Source organism: Mastigoproctus giganteus, chromosome 10 (assembly GCF_048544385.1).
Source record: "Mastigoproctus giganteus isolate SK-2022 chromosome 10, ASM4854438v1, whole genome shotgun sequence".
Taxonomy (NCBI): domain Eukaryota; kingdom Metazoa; phylum Arthropoda; class Arachnida; order Uropygi; family Thelyphonidae; genus Mastigoproctus; species Mastigoproctus giganteus.
In genome coordinates, this window is record NC_143584.1 from 149917998 (window position 1) to 149941889 (window position 23892).

The 23892-nt window shown below is 40.2% G+C and overlaps 1 protein-coding gene across 1 annotated transcript in view; it reads left to right on the forward strand.

Annotated features, from left to right (window-relative positions):
• The window catches only part of LOC150079364 (major facilitator superfamily domain-containing protein 12-like), a 90583-nt gene that overhangs the window by 58728 nt on the left and 7963 nt on the right, over window positions 1–23892 (forward strand). The window contains exons 2-7 of the mRNA XM_090383041.1: window positions 15420–15703; window positions 17711–17834; window positions 17993–18175; window positions 20399–20491; window positions 22364–22456; window positions 22621–22800. Coding sequence (XP_090239167.1) covers window positions 15420–15703; window positions 17711–17834; window positions 17993–18175; window positions 20399–20491; window positions 22364–22456; window positions 22621–22800 — 957 coding nt within the window. The remainder of the gene's footprint in view (window positions 1–15419; window positions 15704–17710; window positions 17835–17992; window positions 18176–20398; window positions 20492–22363; window positions 22457–22620; window positions 22801–23892) is intronic.

A 23892-nucleotide genomic window follows, 5' to 3' on the forward strand; every position in this document is an offset into this window, starting at 1 on the left:
GAGCTACCTAACAATAAACGGTTATCGTAGTATGTCATCTATGGAGACATGGTGTCTGTAATAAATTAACTAAACAAAGGATTCTATCAGATCCGACGTGGTTGCTGTGTCCTTCTCCAAATCCACTAAAAACTACTTCGCTATTCACGCGCCACGGTAAACGTCATTAAAACGCGAGACAACCTTGTTAGTCTCACTTCATGCATCGAACCCATACGCAACCACTTTTGTTTTTCTCTTGAAACAACGAACCAGACAATTAGACCGACTTACCCACATCCACCAATCTCGTGCCACTTCATTAGCATAACTTGCCTTCGTGGTCACCCTTTTCTTCTTCTTTACGTTCGATGGAACGCTTTCAGAGTGACCCATTGAGTTCATATTGGTCTTTTCCTCCTACTGTCAGTTAATTCCCATGGATCTGCTAATGATGATTAGAAATCTGACTTTCAAGACAGGATGTTCCTCCAATATAAAATGCGATAATAATGTCATGACATTCAAATTGAGGAAAGTCATAGGTTCCAATTGTGAACTTTTCTCAAGGGATTTATATAATAAAAGGAAAATTCAGAAACGAATTTGAATTTTCCATTATGATGGAATTACGCATTCTGTTCTCTGTTGCGCTCTTTGTTCTAGCTTATGAAACCAAGGGAACTAGGGGAAAGTATACGCTGGAATTCAAAAAAATGAATCCTCGTCTTAATCTTACAGCCTAATTTTTGAAATTTATTGATGTGAAAACATCTATAGAGCCACCTAACGATAGAATGTAACGGAAGTTTAGTAATCACGTGACGCTACCCACGCGACTCGTGAGAAATGTGATACGAAATACTGAAATTAAAGCGAGAGCATACGGGGCCACAGTGGTCTTGTGGCAACGTTGGTGGCTTGCTGAATAGCTGGTCGAGGTTCGATTCCAGCTGATACCCTTATAGGGATTTTCTCAGGGCATTGAGTTTGGCGGTCTCAAACCGTGGTCGTGAGGTTTTTCACCGGGATTGACTCCGGTTTTCCCCTCACAACAGACAAACCGCTCTTCACGACGAGGGGTACACGAAAATTTGATAGGGCTAGGGACGCGAGTAGACTAAACTTTGCAGCGTTTTCGCTGCGGACTTTACTCTTGAGGGAAGGGGGTTAGTGGGGCAGCCGCGCCACCACCATCATGCACTAAAGCAGTAGATTTGAGCTTTCTTACTAAAATCCATCCACTGGAAAGAGTTATTACATGCAGACGGACGGACAAAGAAATAATAATTGCAACACTTCTATTAGTCCGATTTTAATGATATTTAGGACGCTCAACAAATCTTCCTAAAAGGTCCAAATAAAATTTATGAAATCCGTCCTGAGATTTCAGTTTTTTTACATGCTAGCGGGGGAGGTGAAGGCAATTGGCGCATTATGCTAACGTTCTTAAAAACGGGCAGTTAAATACAATAATCGGACAATTAATCTGTGGTCCGAAGGCTTTCGTAACAGATAACATTGGAAATTGATGGTCAAGATACTTAAATCATTTGCCATCATCCTTGTCTGAAGCCTTTATCAACTGCTTCAGTAACCTTAATTTGATATGAAGTGGAGTTAATTGACCGTCCGTTGCGTCCGCTAGACGTTGACTCTTCGAGTCTCCCAAAAATTAACCAGTTATGTTCTCCCTCTTTAATTTTATTGCAAACTCTGGAATTTAAATACGTCTAAAATACTAAAGCGCATCTAGCATTCTAAATTCTCAACACTCACGTTGCATTCTCAAAAATCGTAGCATTCCTTTTGCGAATTTTATTCAAAAATATGAAACATTAAATTGTTTTCCCAAAAAAAAAAAAAAACACTTGGAGAAAGATGGCTGTCATTTTTGAACTGAGCGTGCACGAATTACTAAAGGGCAGATCCCAGAACCTGTTGACGTGTGCCAGCAAATGTTTTCAACTATTGGGTGCGCAGGAAAAATAGGTTAACTTATCAACGTGAGATTTTAAAAAGGATCGGTCTAATGTTCCAAATCTATATCAGTGTTTCTTTATCGGACTTCGGGAGGGAGGAGGAAGGAATCGAAGTGGGGCTTAAACCTTCCCAGGGGCTAAGAGAACGCAGGCTGAAAATTTGGTGTCGATCGGACTTTACTTTTCGAGTAATGCCCGAACATCCGTAAAAAGAAGGCAATATTCATAATTACAGTGGCCAATAAAGTAAAATACTGGAGTCATTTGGGCATGGTGAACCACAGATTACTTCAACAACTAAAAATTCTAGGTACTTTGCTTAGAGATTTTCGAAAAGGCTCTTGAATATACTAAATTATTCTACACTTAATTGTCAGGTCCCTTGGTTCTTCGGTGGAAAAAAAGCCTTCACATTGTGGCCGAGTTAGCCGGTCTTGAGCAACGATTGCTTGTTTTCCTCATTTTATGGAAAATATTAACAAATACATCTCATGGCCTCGGCTGCTTTGGCACAGAATCAAACAAAAACAAACAAGCCTTTGATCTGATTAACGATCTGTCCCAGTTGTGATCACAGAGGATATGATAGCCAATGTCCTTCATCTGTGGATAGAAAAGCTGGAGCAACTCAAGCAGTTACCTTTAAAATGTTTTTGATCGGGTCGTCTTCTTTCTGCTTTTGCATGTGTTTCGCTCTATCCCCTGACTACAGGATTCTACATAACGTAAAAGATTTTACCCTCAGACTTCGAAACTAATGGTAGAGGACTTCAAGGCTCTGTTCTTTCACATACTCTTTCTTAACCTGACTACTGAATGTTAATGATCTTTTTCAAGCTCAGTCCATTCCTATCAAACAAACATCTGGTTTCTGCTGAATGCCTTTTATAGAGATATATCCATGAGCACTGTTCGTTCTACTGAACTAGCATTAATTCCATCTTTCTTCCAAAGTGGTAATGTCCATCAGAAACTGTTATATACGAAAAAAAAAAAAGTTCTCTTCAATTTGTGGTGGCCTGTGGCCATTTATTCAACACGTGGTAACCCGAAGGTATCAGAAAAAGAAATCCTTTCAATGATTCCCCACTCCTTACTTGTCCAGATAGAGAGGTAAACTTCCCATCAGTCGTTTCCTGACAAAGATGTGCCTGGCGTTCAGCAGTCCGTGAGTGCCGTGAGAAAGCGACCGAAAACCACGTACGGCAGCTTCTAACCCCATAAACCAGAAGGTGATTTATGGGGAGTCGCTTTCCACTGGTCTGAACAAAGCTGCGTGATACTCGGCAATGGCGAAGTTAGGCGGACGCCAGGTAAGTTACATGGAAAGGGGAAACAGGTAAAATGGTCACAGGTGGGTGGTTTCGGATGTCGATGTTTACTGCGGTAATTATCTAAGAACTTCCAAATATAGGAGGTTATTGTACAGAGGGGGGGATGGTTTGGGAGGGGATAGGTACAGCTGGAAGAAGCAGCCTTCCCACTTGTTGCACTGTTGAAACACGCTGCTGCTGCTCTGTTGATTGCTCGCCATAGTTTGTTCTTAATAATGGAGGAAGAGGAAATCCGCTACGTCATATCCGTTTTCGTTGATGGTGGTTACTTGTGGAGGCTTCTACGCGTTCGGCCCTTCGGTTTTAGTTTCTATGACAACCGTATTTCAATTTTGGATGGAAGTTACGTTTCAGATTCGTGAATGATGATAATCTTCAGAGGTGAACACCAGAGGGATGTCCAAATTGCGGTTTCAGAGTTTTAGAGCAAAAATTAAAATAAATAAATAATAACAGTCAATGCCCTCTTCCCCTAACCTTAAACAATATTGCCGTTTTTCTTTTTATTAATTATTTTTATCCGTCTGACTGCAGACACAACTCGGGCCAGTTCGGCTTATCACGCGCGCACAACATTCCTTCCTGCGAGCAGCTGATTACACAGACGATCCTTCCATCAGAGAAATAGTGCCCCGTCATCCTTCCACTCCGAGGCTTTCACATCTCTGTTACCGTTCGTGACAGGCTTTCTTTCTGCGGCACGCGCCTGGCCGGACGGACGGAAGCGGGGAAGGGGGTGGGGCGGGGAAAGAGACGACTGTTTACTTTACTCACCGCTGACCACACTGGGGTCTGGTCGTACCGGCGCCGTGGACGATAGAAGAGACGCCAACTTCTGCAAGAGCCCACTTCACCGGAGAGGAAAGGGACCGGAGCACGTGCTGGGCGAATAAAGGTCGGTTAAAACGACGTAAGGAGCGCGTGGTATTGGCAGTATCGATCTGTGGCGACCTTTCGGGGGCGAGGAGAGTTGCGGAAGTGGCAAGAGGGAAAGCGTTAAAAGCGTCGCCAACAAATCTGCGCACACCGCTTGTTCAATATCAACGGGGAGGGGTCATGGGTTGGGGGATGACCGCAAAACTGTACAGAGCCCGTTTCTTTTACACTTATCTTCGTTGCGCTTCTATCTTTGAAGTGTGTGGGGCGGTTTTGGGGGATTGAACCAAAGTGGGTTTCAGTTTAATCAGGGTACGTAAAAGCTTACTGCTGTCTTGGGGGGGGGGATTCCATTAACGCGAAATGACCTTATCCGAACGCTTTATCGTGGGTGTATCGTTGGTAAACAGCCAGATTCCGAAAAGAATCGAAAGAAAGTAGTTATGCACGACTGTTGAAGCTTGTTTCGTCCTCGGAGAGTCAACATCCTCTTTGGGACCTCCCCGATGTCAACTGCGACTCGACACGATGCCCGAAGGCGGTCGTTAAATGCGGAAAGATATTACATTCGGATGTAGATCGAGAATCGTGTGTGGCACGAAGTTGAAATTTCCACTGTGACATCACACAGACTGGAATGTCTTCGAGGCCTGTGGATTATCTTTTCGGTTGCATCCGAAAAGATAATCCAGTGAAGGGCACTCGCATCGTTCTTTTTTATTAAGAAAACAGAAACCAAGATTAAGTTTCTTCAGTGGTATTGAAATATTTTGCAAACCAACTGAAATCGATATGGCTACACCCTCTGCAGAACTGATTTTGTGAATTAGCTTTTATACTGTCCAATTCTGTCTGAGTAATCCATTACCATCCAGTTGTTTATCCGAGTTATTCTCCCACCAAAGTTCACTAACACCAAACATTCCAGATCGCACCCTCGGTGGCAGAATTGCATTATTGGCTAACCGATACTAAACCAAGAATGTTTGATTCGCTTCTGAAGTGTTCCGCAACACAGCACTCCTGTAGATGTAGTTAATAATTACCTATATAGCACCGGAAGTGACCAACCAGTCAGTATTTATTGACAATTCAACTCCAAACTACATAGGGATTTAGACATTAGTTTTCACTTCTGAAGAGAGAAAAGTCATTTTAAATTCAGAACATACACGTTGCTTTTATGGGGGACAGCAATTTAAAACGGGAGGACAACTCTGTATTGTTGAAGATGGTTATGAGGACTGCAGGTTCCTTCTTGAGGGAAATTAGGAGTGGATTTTAGAAGGATTGAAGTCAAAAGATGTTTTTGCTCACGAGAGGAGAATTATCTGGATATCAGCATTTAAGGAATAGTGGATACTTAAGAATTTGTAGCCGTTTTTGCAAAGCAAGGTGCTGTCATCAAAACTGTGGATAGGGCTTCTAGTCAGTGGAAGAAAGTCATTAATGTACATGAAGAAAAGAGCGAGTGAAAGAACAGAACCTTGGGGAACTCTAGAAGTAGTTGAGAAAACAGCCATCGACATTCACTCGCAGAGAGTAATTAGAGAGGAAACTGGACACCTAATTGCCAAAAATCAGAAGGCAAACGGTAGTTGGAAATTCGTTTAGGAGGCTATTGTGCCAAACACGATCAAAAGCCTTGGATATATTAAAAGCAACTGCTCGTGTTTCACCGAATTTGTCCATAGATGGTAACATAAACCAAGATATTACCCTGGTGTGTATCGAAACTGACGAAATCCATATTGGCGATCATTGATCAGATGGAAGGTTTCGAAAAAGTTTAGGAGTTGGCGGTTGATGGATTTCTCCATTACTTTGGATAGAGCAGAGGTAAGTGCAATAGGGCGATAACTGGATGGGAGGGATTTGTTGTCCTCTTTAGGGACTGGCTTGATATGAGAAAATTCCCAACAGAAGTAAAAACACGAGAGGAATAAGAGAATGTGAAAACCGACACAAAACAGAAGTTGACTCTGAACGCACGTTATAAAAACGTCATCTCTAGGCGTCTTGGCATCAAAATTGGTTTTAGAATGCACCTAATGTCTTTCTGATGGAAAACTAAGGAGATCATTGAGCGGGATGTGTTAGGTATTGTAGGAGGATACCAACATCATCAATGCAAGGGTTAGAGGAAGAGCAGGATGCCAATAACTTAGCTGTATCTTTAGATGAGAAAGCAAAAGACATCATGAGGTTGTAACAGAGGTGAAAGGATGGATGGACAATTTATATATTCCACATAAAGAACGGATTACGTAGTATTTAATATGTGTTGAAATATTAATTCATATAAGCTGCATAAAAGAGTGGTTTTACTCTAGGCATTATAACGATTGATCCATTCGTGAAAATTGACAACAGTTGAGAAGTGAGAAATTGAGAATTCTATCACAGATCCCTGTGGACACCTCTGTACGTCCTAATCCATTTCGAGAACACTTCCAAAGTCTTGTACGATCTCTTCCAGAGAGATATAACGTAAAATCCAGTGTATTATTCACAGGAATGGTGTCAAAGATCATTGCGTGAATGTAGCATTCTTTGGAACATTGTCAACTCCATATTTTCTTCGTCGTCATGAGATGGAAGCTGTAGAAGTTGAAGCATAGTTTCTCGAAGGCTCTCTGGTTATATTTTTGTGATATTCGATTGCTGCTACATCCAAGTCTTTGATCATTTCGAAAAGAGAGATATTGTGAAAGAGCCATCAATGGTCAGAAGAATTCGGCTTGTAGGTTTATTACAATGAGGGTTGTTGAAAAAGTAGTGACAACAGGGCCGTGTACACGTGCTCGTGAGAGGGACATTAGTAACATTCCCTCAAAAGTAACTCCAAGAGTACGGATATTTCGTTCTAGTTAATAACCCGATGGACAAAATGACTGATATACAGCTTCTGCAACTTTTTTTTTTTTTTAAATTATATCTCCAGGTGCCATATGGCCTTTATTCAGAACAGTAACTTCGATATGTTTTTCCTGTTGTCTCAATCCATGTCTACTGTTCAAAGCACAAAGTTCAACTGACGAGCTCCTGCACGCATTCAAAAGCAGGGCTTCCAAATCCCACGATCGTTATATGGGATTCGGAAGCGTGTTTATATTCAGCGAGCATCCGCCTTCGTGAGTAGCACAGTTGGTACAACCACCGTCTTCCCCAAACCGGGTGCAAAAGACCTGAGTTCGAATCATGTCAATGACGCGAGGAACTTCTATGGGTCTTTTTCACAAGTGAGCGTGGAATTTTTTCCACCCTAAAAACTTGAATTTTTCTTCCAGCAAAGAGCCAATCAACCGCCGAATACACGCGATTTACAGATACAGTATATGGCCTTAGCTGCTGATGCACCAAAAACCTCACAACAACAACAAAAGCGAGCATTCGGTTGTGTAACAGTTTAAGGCACGACCAGTTGTTGCTTATCTACTGAGTGTGTAATTAAAATAAGACCAGGGGAGGAAGAAGACCAAAGTCAATGGCACGATGCCCTGTGCTGCATAATAATAGTATCGTAACAGGATCTGCACCCAGAAGACCAAACACACGAGATGCCCGTGATTTCGGTCCAGTACTGGCAAAAGGTTACAAGGATGTACACACGTTAGCTGTAACCCGTGTCTCAATTATCTGCTTAATATGACTATTTATTCCACTGGACGCTCCAATTCGCTCAAGTTTGAAACCTTCACGTGTGAAGAAAGAAACTTTTCTTATCAGCCACCTATTTAAGGTCGTCAAAAACGTTACCTCTGTTAACCTGTAGTGGGCCAAGATGGACCAGCCCTTTCATTCTTAGAAGTCACGTTTTTTTTTGTTCTCTTGCCAAAGCCGTTTTTTGGTTGCCTTAGCAACGCCTAATTCCTCGAATAACTAACGCCTAATTCCTCGAATAACTTTATTACAAACTGATATATACTTATTGTAGTGATCGCGATAAATGCTTTACGACTTAATGCATATAAACAGCAATTGTTGGTGGCTGTTCCCGGGACTCGAACCTAGATCTCTCTTAAGAAGTCTGGGTTCAATTTTAGATCATATAAACAGCGGACTAGTTGCTAATTTACGAGGTTTCTCTTACCCATTTGGGAAGGCAATTCTTGCAGTTGTGGCGCCATCTTGCGAGTAGGTGGCAGAACATTAAACTCGGCCAAGAACGCATTTTAATAAACGAATTTCCAGGTTAAATAATCCAGATGGATATAATGCTGAAAAAAAAATATTTTCCAACTTTTATGGTGCTATTTCTAAGAGATGGTTATTCTGAATACTCCAAATATTTCATGGTAAGGGGCAGAATATCGAAATTCCCCCGTTATTGTCAAATATTTATCTTTAACTGCTTATTTAAAATTCCCTCAGGCCGAGCTCGATCCGTTATAATCGAAATCAGGTTCCAACCTAAAAGATTTTGGCTTTAGAGGAACACAGTGTGTATCAAGCGTAGGTGGTAAATTAATTGCATCCAGTTGGACCGACTTCCGTTCGGAAGTAGTTATAGTCAACAAGGATATCGACATTGTATGTTGGTGAAATGATATGACCTTGTTGATCACTAGATGTCTGGAATGTCTGCCACTCTTAAATATTACCACTCAGAGCGGTGTAGGACAATCAAAGACTCAAGTACCCGGTGGCTTGCCACGAGGAAGTAGTTCTTTTTAAAATAAACAAAAGGAAATTTATTGCAAACTAATAATTATTCAATTAAAGTGGCAGCAAGTGTAGCGCAAGGTTCCACGAGAATCTGGATCTAGGAATCTTCGTGGAAATAATTCTCTTATTTCGGAGTTTGACAATACATTAAAGAAATATCGAATGCATCAAAGAATAAACAATTAAGAATAACGCCATCACTGCCAAAAACTGCTGCTAACCATGTAATTGAAGTTTAATTAAGAAAAATATTGCCAAAGAAATTAGCGATCCAAAATCCCTCCCTGATCCGCCCCCGCATACGTACAAATACAAGCATCACTCTCATTTACGATCCCTCTTTCGTGATGGTGCCTTGAATTTTCGTTAAAGTATTACGTAATTATTAAATATTATAATAAGTAATATTACGTTTAATAAAATATTAATTAAACAATTATATTACAAGGTAAATAGATTAAATTATAATAATGAACTGAATATTAGACTCATCATTAGCAATGGCAAAAAAAACCAACACCTCCCCTTTTTACCTATTCATTTCTTACAATAGTTTCTCTGGTAATTCTCTGAATTTATTTAAGCCATCAACTTCCACAACGACAGATGGAAATTTGTTCCAACAATCAACTATTGTTGCCTAAAGGCAAACTTCCCCACATCTGTTCTGCAACCGTCCTTCCTCAATTTGAATTTGTTCCCCCCTCATGTGTGTGGTCTGTGCGAGGGGAAGAATTCCATCAGCATTGAGCTTGCTCAGTCCATTCAAAGCCTTATACACTTCGCAGGTGCTGCAACTTGCACAACTTAAGCCTTTCTTCGTAAGACGAACCCTTTGTTCCTCTCACCAGTCTTGTTGCCCTTCTCTGTACTCGTTCCAGGAGTTCTCCATCCTTCTTAAGATGAGGCCTGACCTTTGCCTTATACAAGGGAATAATCACCTCATTATCCCTGCTAACAAAATTCCTGTATATCATTGACAAGATCTCATGAGCTACTCTTGCAGCCTGTCTGCACTGCTCAGAAAACTTTATATCTGACTGCATAATTACCTCAAGGTCTCTTTCATTCTCCACTACCCTGAGTGTACTACCACACAGTTCGTACTTTTCTCTTGGGTTACTTCTGCCCATATGCACTACTTTGCATTTGTCAAAGTTAAAGACTTCAGTTTCCACCTCTCAGCCCATCAACCTAACTTTTCTAGATCCTGTTGCAGTAGCATTTTGTCTTTACTGCCATTAACAACTGCCAATCTTTGTATCATCTGCAAACTTGGACATTAAGCCTGATATGTCTTCATCAATATCATTGATAAATACAGAAAACAATAATGGGCTCAACACTGAACCCTGGGGGACTCCACTAATAATCTAGATATTAGATGAACAAGTTCTGTCTGATTCTGACTTTTTTGATCTGGTACATTATCCTTTTGGAAGAACCAATTCAAAGACACTGCAGAAACGAAGGAATGCTTTTCCACGAAGAGCAGGGTCCACTGATTACCACTCTGTGTCGTCTCCCACTCAACCATCCCTTTATCCATTGTAGCAACTTACCCTTAATACCATTCTGCTCCAATTTGTACAGTAGTCTTCCATGCGCAACAGTGTCAAAAGCTTTCCTCAAATCCAAGTATATGAAAAAAATTACAGATTAACTAACATTTAATTATGTGTTAATTTACGTTTCTCTATTAAGTTTTTAAATTAGTAAATCACAACTGCTCTTTTGGAAAAGCAGCTGAATGAATTGCGAATTACAATACTCACACTGGAAATCATCAGCCAATCAAAGAAGCGTTGTACGGTGGTGCCATCTACCATCGAAATTGATCCCAACTCGGCTCAGACAAAATACAGTATTTGATTTTCATTTCCCGTTATGGCATTTAAATGATGGAAGAATGGTGAAATCTGGAGCTAGACTCCCCCAGGAACCTAGTGGAATCCATTCCACAACGTATCTGGGCTGTAATTCGGGCAAAAGATTACTACTTGATACTCAATAAAAGTTTAAACTTTTTTCCCATCATGGAATGAACATCGGGGATGTTCATTCTATGATTGTAGGGGGGGGGGATCTTTATACTCTGAGAGGCTGCTTTATTAGGTACACTTACCTATTAGAATGGCCCCTTTTTAGTCCTCAGAATTGTAACATGGAGTCACTGAGTTGCTGGTCCATGGGTAACCCAATTGCTTCTATTGGCTGCTGTGTGGATCTGTACTCCGAAGAGCCCATTCCACCTCACTTCAGAGTTGCTCTGTTGGATTTAGATACAATGCCTGGAGACCACTACAGGAGGCTGAATTCGCTCATATTCTTAGAACAAGTTCTGTCTGATTCTGACTTTTTGATCTGGTACATTATCCTTTTGGAAGAACCAATTCAAAAGGCAGGGACGCTTCTGGTCTGAAACAATTTTCAGATAACCTGTAGGATCCAAATGTTGCTCCGATGGAATCAAGGTACCTAATACGCATCACGAAAACTCTCACCACACCATTACATCACTACCTGACTGCACCTTGTTGACACCTCTCAGGCTGGATCCATGGACTTGTGTTGTTTCTACCATATTCTGGTCCTCTCATACCGTGGGTCTGGCGCCGACTATCGTGTCTCTGTCGAAGTCACTTAAATCTCTTTAAATCGTCTTGCCCAATTTAATTAATCGTTATTTTGTGAAAAAGTTAGGTACCTAATAATATGGCAACTCAATGTATAAACTTTCATTTTTCCCTTTACCTATTCACATCTAAACTTATTAAGCGATCCTCTAAGTTCTCAAAAGACCTCAATGTTTTATTTACAGTCGCAGCACCCCCCTGTAACACGGAGGAGGTTCATTAGCTCCTTTTTTTGCTTTCTTCTGTGAACTTTGACAGCGAACAACTTTCGAAATGGTAACCTTGACAACGGTGTCTAGCAGTATCTTTCGTTATCATCAAAGACCTCAGAGAAGAGTACAAAAGGCCACTGCTCCGATCTGGAAGTCACAGTTAGTAGTGCCAGTGTGTTCCAGGCATGGTCTACATCGGCATCGTGGCGAGAAAAGATTAAGTGTCCATTTTTAGTGCTACTCTGGTGAATTGCTCTGTTCCCAAGAGTGGGCAAGTGTCGCTAATTGGAAAACTATGCGTGTCATGTTCCATGTGCTAAGAAGAGTTTTTGTGGTGAAAAGTGATGTTTATAAACCAAGAACTATAACTATATCCTGTCCTTTAGCGCCGAATCTTCAATGACAAAGAGAGAAAGAAAGAAGTAAGTGAGTAATGAGGGTTTGAAAGTAAGTGTCGTGGGGGTTAATATTAATACATCTTCACACAATATAGGACAAACACAAAATTAATTTGTACAATAATAGCATTGGTGTGAGGGCTTTTAAATAATCTGAGGAGGCTTACTTAATAATACACTGCCATTCCAAAATATTAAAATGTAGAGGCCCTTCTTAGAAGGCCACCATGGCGGCTGGAAAATTGGTTATAATCGCTCTGTTTGACACATCGTGTAGAAAAGGCATCGTTCGAATCCTGACAGAGGAATTCTTAAAGTCCTCTTCAACTGCGACTGTTGTTATTTTGGGATTTTAAGCCCACACAACTTGTAAATTGGACTGCGAGTCCGCTCAAACACGCACTTGTGTGTGAGTGGAGTCTAAAATACCAAGTGCATGTTTCACCAGTGCACCATTCGCTCTCAGAGTGTAATGCTGGTCGATATGGGTCCCACCCAACTATTAGTGTCCACAATTTTACGCATTGTTGCTCTTGAATGTTTTTTCTAACGCCAAAAGGAAAGAATCTAGCAATTGTGGAGTATCTTTGTTTTAAAGATGTATCTAGGTGTCTCTGAGGATTCTTCCAGTCGATAGCCATCGATTTTAGACCTCCCACACAGTCTGCATCGACCATCTGTCAACTCCACTTGCAGACAAACTTATTTTCATACGTCACCAGGTAACATCTAACCCATAGATGTTACACTCTATAAAATGAACGGGGGTTGTGGAGAAATGCGAATAAGAGGAAGCGGAAGAAGGTAATAACTCTGAGCACGAGGAAATGTGGTTTCGTAAGATGCGACTTGAGTGATGAACGCACACAGAAAACGGAACGGGTCTTGCGAGGGGGGGAAGGGGTACGGAAAGGTGTCATTGGCCTTTCGATCTAATGTTACAGGTTAGTTCCACTTCACTACATTCAGTCCTGTTTCTGCCGTTGTTCAGGTACGCAGAGGTCAACGGTGATGACGGGGACAGGTGAGAGTTGCGTTCACCTCAACACTTTCACGCTGAGTATGAAAGGCTTCCTTGAAATGCCCTTGGTGGGCAGGTTCGGTGTTGGTAAAATGATCCTCTCTCTGAGCTTTTTCGTCGTATTTTATGACAGGAGATCACGTGGCCCTTCGTGGTTACCTGGACAACGTAGCATTGTGGGTTGGTGTCAGAATGGCCGCCTCTCTTGTCCACTGTTATTAGGTAAGGAAAATGCCACTGGTGGGGTAAGTTGAGGGTTTTTACAAATAGCAGATTAAGGGACACTTATTAGCTTTGATTCTTACATTATTCATTGCATTAGTTTGAGAGAGTTGTGATTTTATTGTGAATGTTTTCTTAAAGTAACACGAGTATCTTGGGATGCCCTTTTTCATGCAACGAAGAGAGCTTTAGGAGGAGGTCATGAATTTTATATAAATCAGCGTACATGGTAAGACTCCACAACAAGTGGTGCGTTAATAGGTGGACCCTTTCCTCCCAGAATTCGCTTTTTATCCCACAAACTATAAAATCGACCACAGATTGCATACCAGGTGTGAAATCTGATCCACACTGTCATCCCCTCTCCCTCAAAGATTACAGTGCACCGGAAACTTGATAGAGCTCTTTCAAGCAGCATTGTTTGACCTGTTTTCTCTCCTATACTGCCATTCTTTAGGGGAATCTTTGTAATGTTATGTACTTCCATCAATTGTGTGCTAAAATTTAGTTTTGATAACAAAAAATCGCAGGAAGCCAGATCTAGAAAATACGAAGAGTGAGAGAAGAGTGAGTAGAGCAAAAATTGTCATGGATTCAGGTCAGCAGGGTAATCAATATCCAGCGCGTCATTTTTCATAACCTACCCTTTCAGAGCATTTTTAAACGGAATAAAGAATTAAATAGACAAAGATCCCAGCTGTAGGCTGGATGTTTCAGCGCTCCCTAACGAAAACAAAGTCTGCATTGCATCCTACGTTGCACTTATTACCCTCAATCATCACTGAATTATCACCAGCCCATCCGTAATGGACTAGGTTGAATAACTCGCAGTGTAAAAACCCTAACAGCTTCGTACGCCAGAGCAGTCGTAATTTGAATGTGACCAAGCAGGTCAAAGTGATAAAGTAGTAGTTATGGGACGTACATGGAGTTTCGAAAGAGCATGATTGTGGGAGCAGGTGCGTTGGGTGCTTCCACATCGGAAACTGCATGTCCTATCGGTTGCTCACAGCCTACTGTGGTTAAGATTAAGATATACAAGGAATGGTGTCGAACGAGTCAAACCACCTCCCGCCGACAGAACTGTAAAGGATTACGCAAGGTGGATGTTCGTGGTGAGCAAAGATTGCAGCGCATTGTATGGGCTCAACAGCAGGTCACTGTGCGACAGTTGACATCGCCATACAGTATGGGGAATGCAAGAACAATATCCCAAAAGGCGATGCATCACACAGACGTATCGGAGGCCCACAGCAGACCACCCAGGAGACACCCTCTCCTCATCGTCGATGGACAATGCTCAATTAATACGGTGCATCGAGAAAATTATCGCACTGTGACAGAAAATCCTCCAGCTTCTGCAACCAGCCTTTTCAAAGTTCAAATTAATTTTTCATGTTCTCGATTTCTAATTAGAATCAAAAATAAGTCACAAAATCTCACTTTCTCCTCCTAAGAAAGATATAGATGGGAATAATCAACTTTGGCTACAGATGGAAACTTCGCATGTGTGATAAGAGCGATAGGGACCTACTTTTCTCTGGCGGGGTTCCTTTTAATCACATATCTTAAAACGGAACTGACAAGCCATCAAATTCGCTCGCCTTTTGCTCTATGGTGATACAATACGAAGATTTCAGAGCATCCCTAATTGCTATCGAAACATGATTATTGTAACTGTTCTGTAGACAAAGATGATTCACGTGTTTAGGTACCAAATGCTGAAAATATTTCTAAAAACATAGGTAATAGAAGCTCAATCCAATATAATCTAAAGAAAATTTTCTGGATTTCTTCAATGAATACTTAGTAAGCTGATTTGTGGTCTTGGACCCGAAGTAAAACCACCGGATACTCAGATTTCCTCCTATCAGACAAAAGAATCGAGCCACACACCACAAAACATTTATACGCAACAGTTTATGGGATAAAAACACCTCCCCGATGCCTTTAGAATGCAAACAGAACATCATCGGCTTTAATTTAGAGTGCGTAGGATGGCCCATTGGTGAACGTCTTTTACGAATAATCCTCAGAATTGAGGGTCAATTTTTAAATTGCATTTTCAATCCGCATTGTTTCATTTTTTAGCTTTGTGGTAATGGAAGAAAAAGGGAAATTGCCATGGAAGGAACGCCTAAGCTACGGCGTTGGTCACGTGCTCAACGACCTCACTGCCGCCATGTGGTTCAGTTATCTGATCTTGTACCTGCAGTTCGTCCTCGGGTTCGACACCAACTTAGCCGGACTGGTGGTTCTCATCGGTCAGGTGGCCGATGCCATCTGCACCCCCCTGTTGGGATACGAGTCGGACAACATGACCCCGGGACGCATGTGCAGAAAGTACGGAAGAAGGAAATCGCTCCACTTGATTGGTAAGTAGCAAACGGCCACGTGAATTCAGTATCTTTGAAATTTGTTTGTTGTTGGTCGCCCAGATGTGCTCTGATCTATCCTGGGGTCGTGTAAATAAGGGGAAAGGGCAAATCCCCCGTGAATAATCGAACTATCAGCAAGGCTTACGCAACCCACAGCCTCTGGTAGTGCAGAGTTTACCCAAACAACCGTGTTTGGAGGTCACGTGAAAACTTAAAGGTTAAATGATTCCAATGAATAGCAATATTCCTATTTGTTTATATGTAATACCCCTAATTAACACTTGATGGCGCTAGCTATCGAGACAACTTTGATTTTTAAATTAGTAGCACATTTGTTCTTATTTTACTCTCATTAGTTTTGCATCCGGTGTTCATTGTAGAAAATACGAACAAAACAAGCTTCAAATATGAAAAAAATGGCAATATATTATAAGACCCGAGTATTATCCTAAACTGTATTATCCTAAACATTCGAGTAAGAAATTATTAAGAAATTTTAAACGGAATAAAGAATTAGAGAAAGATCCGAGCTGTAGGCTGGATGTTTGAGCACTTCCTAACAAAAATTGATTTCACGTAGGCGGTAGATTATACACAGAATATAACAATTTCAATGAAGGAAAGATTCTGAACTGAATCCGTTTTAATCCATTTCAGGTACTCTCTGCGTAATCTGCAGCTTCCCGTTCATTTTTATCCAGTGTCCCGGATGTGAGTACGCCAGTCAGTGGAGTATCTTCGCATTTCTAGTACCTCTCATTGTAATCTTCCAGTTCGGATGGGCTGCAACTCAAGTAGCACATTTATCTCTGATCCCCGTCCTGACAACGCTGGAATGCGAACGCGATCTGCTCAACGTACTTAGGTAAGAAGGACACACCATCTATGCCTTCGAAACGTTTTATTCGCAAGCTGCGTAGTTTCTCATAGGAAGAACACGTGAAATGAACGTCTGTAATGATAACACGATCGAAGCTTATCGAAAAATATTCCCTCACTTAAAGGGGGGAGGGGATGATAAGAGAGGTTACTTTATGCAAATATGTGACCCCATGACGATATCGATGTTTTAAGTTCCGATTTATCAATAGTGGAGTATTTCGATAAATACAAGGTCCGGTAGAAGTTAAAAATTGCAAAGTCTATGAGGACAACCCCCCACATAAAAATATTATTCAATATTTTGTTTCTTCTCCTGTATTTATTTAACCAATTAGTACAGATAATAAACATCATTTATCAGTTGATGAAATTAGCTATATTTAGAACAAAGATGGTCACTGGATTTTGGGTTAAGTTGTTTATGAACTTCTCCTCGTGCACACAGCGCAGGGTTTGTTTACAGCGATTCAGCAAGACTTCCATGTGTGGGAGACCTTAATGATTATGAAACAGTCCATCTTATCGTGTTTGGAAAACCTTGAGTTGTGTTGCGAGACAATTTTGAATACATGCGTTCACGTGCAGATATCGATTGAAGGATAAAATTATCTCGAATAACAACTCTGGTTTTGGAAATGTTTATGATGGTTGGTAGATTGATGCCCTCTGATGGGTGATTAGTCGCAACTGTGACCAATCCCCTGCACGGATGTTGTGGCAGATGGAGCAGAGATATGCCAACAGTGATTGAACATCTTCGAAGATGTCGGTGCTTCAGAGAAAGTTGATCAAGGGCGAGATCGTTAAAAGGTCACAGACCTCGTATCCGATGAACTTCTGAATGAAAGCTTATAATGCAGTTTTGAATTCGGTTATAATTTACTTTGCTATAAACACAGACGTGGTTATGTCTCCAAGATCATTATGGGGAAAAAAATTACACGAAATAAATTGAGCAAATTAATACTAGAATTAGGAAAGATTCAATTCTTCTGCTTCAATACCAAAATAAGGTCCAAAATAAAATAAGCTTCCACGTATGTTATTTTGAATATTATAATTGTTTGTTTTTGTGTTTTTTCCATTTATTGTTAAGCAGAATCCGATTTCAATTTTTGCCAGGTACATTTCTGACGTCATAACTGACGTATTTCTCTACGTAGTGGCCTGGATAGTCTTTGAGGTATCCTTGTCGGCCTCGAGTGAAGTGAAAGTCATCACACCAAAGGATGCTAATGAATTTATGGTGAGTAAATACTGCAGTTAGTTACTAAGATTCTGGGAGTCAGTTTATGATTCATTTTTGGGAAAATTTCAATGTTTAATTTGCAATAAAAGAATTCATACGCTTATATCATTTCAATATTACCATGTCCTTTATGAAATTTCTCATCACTGTGTTAGGTGATCAGCCTCGCAGTCACAGCATTTGGAGGCGTGTTTTCCATCGTATTTCACGTAGGGGTTAAGGAAGTGAAACCTGCCAGGGAAGTGTCTTTATCTAAAACTGCATGCAGCACGAATCCAGGAGCTCTAAGAGACCATGTCCACTGGACGCGGTGGTTGCAAAATGTTCAATTCTACCAGGTAAGCTCAAGAGATTCTTTGAATGTTAACAAAAAATAACCATTTAAGAGTCCGTTGGTACCACAGTTTGGAACGAATTCTCCAGAGTTCAGATGGAAGCGTCAAAGACAAACAATCTACTTAAATGCATTTTGACCTCAGAATAAGGAAATGAAGCATTTGTAAGAACTATTCTTACACTTATTTTTAGAATTTATAGATTATCAAATTTTAATAAATAACTAAGTTAAAAACAGTGAAGCACTCAGCAGAATTGTTTGTGCTGTTTACTCTTCGAAAGTGAGAGATTAGTGTAGCAGCAGGAGGGACGCTGACCAGATTATGATACAATGGGTAGGCCAGTTTGACGCAGTTCGTGCCTACAGAAAAAAATAGGGCTGTGGCTGCTGACGGTAACGGGGGACAAAAGAACGCCCACACCCCTAAAGTGGTTCCATCTCCATTCAAAAGGAAGACCCAGATCAGTAAACAAACCCAGATCAGTAAACAGACTCGAGATGTAAACAAAGTACAAACAGGCCGACATGGGAAGCACTCAATGATTTCACAGGCGATGTCTTGTAAGGAAGCGTGACAGAAGAGGCAAGTGAAATGGTCATCCCAGGATAATTTCTAGAGATTGGTTAGAGCCCGGATGTTGTGAATACAAAGAAAGGAGCTGTACCTATCAGACGCGGGTCCAGGCGAGGAGAAAAGAAAATTAAGCGAATGAAATTCAAGATGAAGAGAGAGAGAAAAATATGATTGGATGGAAAATAAGCGAGAGTTGGAAACAAAACTCGGATGCGAGAGGGAGACAGGAGGAAAAAAAAAAAAAAAAAAAAAAGGAGAGCCCGAAGGTCAGAGTCCCGAAGCGGAGGAGAATCCCGGGAAGGTGCTTGAGAGTGGCTGAAGGAAATTCTGGGAGTGTGGGAAATGCATATAGAAAGTTCCGGAAAGATGATAGTATAGTGGGAAAAGAAAATAGCAAAGGCGGAAAGATCTGAGTAAGGAAGGTCGTTCGAGTTATCCACTGTGGAAAAAAAAGCAACAGTCCTGGAGGAAGATCCTGTGGCAATAGGAACGTCTGAGGTCGAGCCGGGAGCACATCTAGCGAGTTTGCGGTGGCCAGGTCCAGCGAGGAAATAGCTGAAGAAGCAAAGCTGGAAAACTCATGCAGGTGGTAGAAAAGGAATGCAAGTAAGTTTATATAGAATTATTATTAGCGGAAACGGTGTTAGAAATAAATAAACGAAAGAAAAAGTAATGGACAGGACATTTAGTAAAGAACTGAAACCAGGGGAACAGAATATATTGTAAGTGATAGGAAGTAGAGTCAATAACTTGGGAGAAAGAGAGAAAGAAAGTGTGTGTTACTCATCTGTGATTAGAAGTGTCTGAGAACAAGGAAAGTTGTTAAGCCTGAAAAGGCTCAAATGATTGTGTTGGTTAGTTATTAGCATTCTGTATAGCAGATGAGGAAGTTACAATTATGGTTAGAAGAACAAAGATGAGTGTAGACATTATAACATGTATAGTAATAGTGGATTGTTGTAGAATTTCGATATTATGAATTATAAAGTGTCTGTAAATATCTTGTGAAAAATAAATCTAGTTTGTTGTTTTATCTTGAGCTTATGTTGTGATATTGACACCAACTATTAACAATTAGTGGTACGAACTATCCAAACTAGGGAAGCTAGAGTAAAGAGAAAAATAATAAAATAAAGTCCTTAGAACTTGGATCTTCTGATAAAATTAATGGATAATATATATTATGCAGCAGGTAGCATGTGGGCCTTGGAAGGAAATTGAGGACCCCCCTTGCTTCAAGAAAAGAAAATCAAATAAATTTCTTAAGCATCGGCCTAATGAAGGTTCCAAGGAGGGATATGAAAATATATATTGTGTGTAAATAATTACATATACAAATAGGAAAATAATTAAAATATTCTCATCCCCCCCCCACACATTAATGGATCGTTGGCCAAGACTGAATATTTCAACGATATGCCTCCTTTTCTTCAGTTTTTGGAAGACTTTTCCATTTTATACTTCTCTGGATTTAATATGATTTCATTCTACAGATTAGTTTGGACCTGCAACAGTTGGTCTTTCAGACTGAAGGCGTATGTAGTACCAAACGGACCCTAAAAATGGTATTTGTTTAATAATTTTAAATTTGCTGATGAATTTTTATTAGTTTCAAAGCAAACTAAATATGCGTTGTAATTATCTCTACAGGTGGCGTTGCTGTATGCCGGAACTCGTCTTTTTCAAAATTTCACGTCCGTCTTCATCCCTTTATATCTTCAGGAGTTTCTTAAAACCAGGCAGGTGAGTACTTGGGATTAAAACATCGTCATAATGGAACATCAGATTTATAATTGATTCATCAAAAGAGGGATGAAGTTACTGACTCTTTTTCTATTTAAAAACATTTGTAAATACGCTTTAAATAAATGTCTTTGTGGTTGTCGCTTTAGGTATTGAGGACCACCGTGAAATTTTCACTCATTGATGATAATTTAACTAATGCAGCCTTTCAGCAATCAAACTGGGGAATATACTCGATTATAGTTGAAATTTGTATATGCTGCAACTCCTTGTGCGGTTGGATATGTCGATTTTCCATAACTCCATGGCTATGAGTTCAGTATCTCGTTTCTTTAGATTGTATGTAGTCTACAATCGGTTTTCTGGGATGAAAATTCACTCACGCAAACTTTTTATCTGGAGTTTCAGGGAAAAAGGAAGCAGTACACACTCACCCAAGAAATTCGGCTGCTATATAAGTAGCTCTTATTAGAGGTTCCTACTGTGAAGATGGGACGCACACTTCTTCGATCTGCCCACTGGAATCGAACCTTGACCTCAATCATCTGGGACTTATAGCGTCCAGAATGAAAGAAAAGAACTATAACAAACCAAGGTGGTGTAGTATGAAAACAATATAGGGATAATTGTAAAATCCGACATGAAATTCTGAGCTGTGCAAACAGGCTGCTAGAAAATATTATGGGGTTCTGTGAATGATACTTTGCCAGCAGAAAAAAAGAGGTGATCATTTGTAATACTGCATACAGGTCTGTAAACCTCATTTTAGGAAGGATATGGATTTGTTGTAAAGGATGCAGAGAGGAGAAACATGATCATTTGGGGACACAAAAGGATATTCTTGCCAAAAAAGATTGGATTTATGTAAATTGCAAACTCTGGAAACTCTGCATTAGTGGGTCGATCTAATTGAAGTGTATAAGGCTTTTAGAGGGCTCAGTAAACCGAATGCTAATCTTTTTGAGATGAAAAAATGTGCAGAAATTTGCATGCACCCAAGACGTAATCAATTATTGGAATAGACTTTCACGTAGTATTGTGAAGGTGGATATTTTGAATAAATTTAAGGAAGGGTTGAACAAAATTATTGGAAGGAATGGGCAAATGAAGTATCTTTTTTAGTTAATGCAGTATACGTATTCATGCAACCCTGACTGTATTTTAACCTTCATCTCTCTAGATGGGAAGTGGACATGTACTGTAGATGTAAAGCAAACTTTGCTTTACTGAGCATAATTATTGATTTCTTTTTGCATTCAATTTTGAGAGATGTTGCAACTCCTTTACATTCTCTTTTCATCACCACTTTACCTTAGATCAAGTAGCCAAGCGTTTCTGAGGATCGATGCTACTCACTGTTTGTAGTGAGGAAGGAAGGGAAGGAGAATACGAACTAACTCGCCATCGTAGTGCTCTTATAAGGGTGGAATCGACTTTTGCCCTTTGAAATCCTGCGAAATTCAATATGGAATTTCTTTTTGAAGTTTTAAACCCAACTTTCACAGCGTGAACTTCATATCGGAATTATAAAGAAATTTTTTTAAACAATAGAAAATCCTTTTGAGCTTCTAACAAAATATTATTAACACCCGAATATTAATCTCTTAAAAATACATTTGCCTAGTTTAGCACACTGAGTCTTTGTTAGCCGAATTCTGTTTTATATTTTGCGAAAGGACGCATAAAAAAAAAATATTGTTTTTCCTAACCCTAGATAGTTCTAGATATTATATTTATATTATAAATAACACTATATGTATCTTTTAATTATCAACTAATTTAAGAACGTTTTTTTGTATTTGCTTAACTATTTTTGATACGAAATATAACTGCATATGCAGAAAGTGATCTTTCTTTTTTGTATCCTTACAGGATTTCATGGCTAAAATTCCACTGGTTATTAATTTAAGTGGTTTTGGAGCGTCCTGTATCCTTCCTCAATTGTACAAAGTTCCAGGGAAGAAGGTATGGGATTTTTATTTCAACATAACCATTCCATCTTCCTGTAATATTTCTTAATAACTGTAAAAGAGAAAATAAAATGTTGAATAACTTAAAATAACGTGACCGTGTAATGACCACCCCTTATTCTCTTCGTGAATTGCCATCTCAACTTCCTTATTTAACAGGTGACCACCATTTCGGGAGCCATTATTGGTGTAGGGGCCTGTGCTTGGATATACGTTGGTAAAGGACCAACCTACAGTTCCCGTAACATCTATGGCATGGCTGTGTTAATGGGAGTGTCCGTGTCCATCCTTCTTGTAGGCTCGATGTCCTTCATTTCAGACCTCATTGGAAGCAGCAGTGTAAGTACACGGTAAATTTAATGTCCGCCATATTTTAAAATTTAAATAACTATCCGTTAACAACAAAGCAAAACATCGATGCTCAGTGTATCCAATATACTGTACATCGATACTCAATTGAGTTCGATACTCAATCAATAAGTAGATGTTGGACAGTGAGCTGAGTGTTGAAATTTGTGCACTGTGGTGGATCAGTGCCTGCAAGAAGATAAAGATGTGTCAGGTGTGTATGACCTTTTCGCAGGCGAGCTAATACTGCCTCTTCGTGTCTGTCCTCACGTGTACTCGACTTCCAAGGTTTGAGATCTTTCTTTAAGCGGAGTGGTTTGTTACCAACTTGGTTTTGCCTGATATGTTGCCATTGCTCAATACTTCGCTTCTTTATAATTAATTTGAAATCAGAGTGGTATGCTAAAGATTGACATACAGGATCTGTGGCAGCTAGTTCAGCACGTTCATTTCCAACAATTCCAACGTGACCAGGGATCCAACAAAAGAAAATTTGTTGTTTGTTCTTATTTAACTTGTTCATGGTGTTCCAAATGTGTACGAGTAAGGGTTATGATGGTTTTTATTCTGCTGTATAACTTGGGTAGAACTAACCGAGTCTGTGTAGTTAACGCTGTGCAAAATATTTGTTGAGAAGGTGAAATTTAATGCTATGTAGATAGCACAGAGTTCGGCGGTGTAGCTACTGCATTCAATGGGGAGTTTCTTGGCTATGGTAAGATTGGAAAAAAACTGCTGCTGCACCAACATGGGTGTCAGTTTTTGATCTGTCCGTGTAGATTGGCATGTACTCTGAGTGCTGGTTTCTCAATGCGGCATGAATTTGCAGTATGTTCTGTTGGGGTAGAGTGGTATTCCCCAACTATGTGAGTGATACATCCAAGGTGGGACTGTAAGAGAAGTAGTGGGTTGTATCATGCTAAGGTTTGCCAGTCACTGAGCAGGGTACGCAGGCGTATCCTTGTTGAGAGGTTTTTAGATGGGTAGGCTCTGCAAAGGTTTTCCCATTTTGGCGAAAAAAGTCTATTCTGAGTTGGGTTGTCCAGTTGCCCTTTGACTTTTGCTGCGGAATTTAACAAAAGC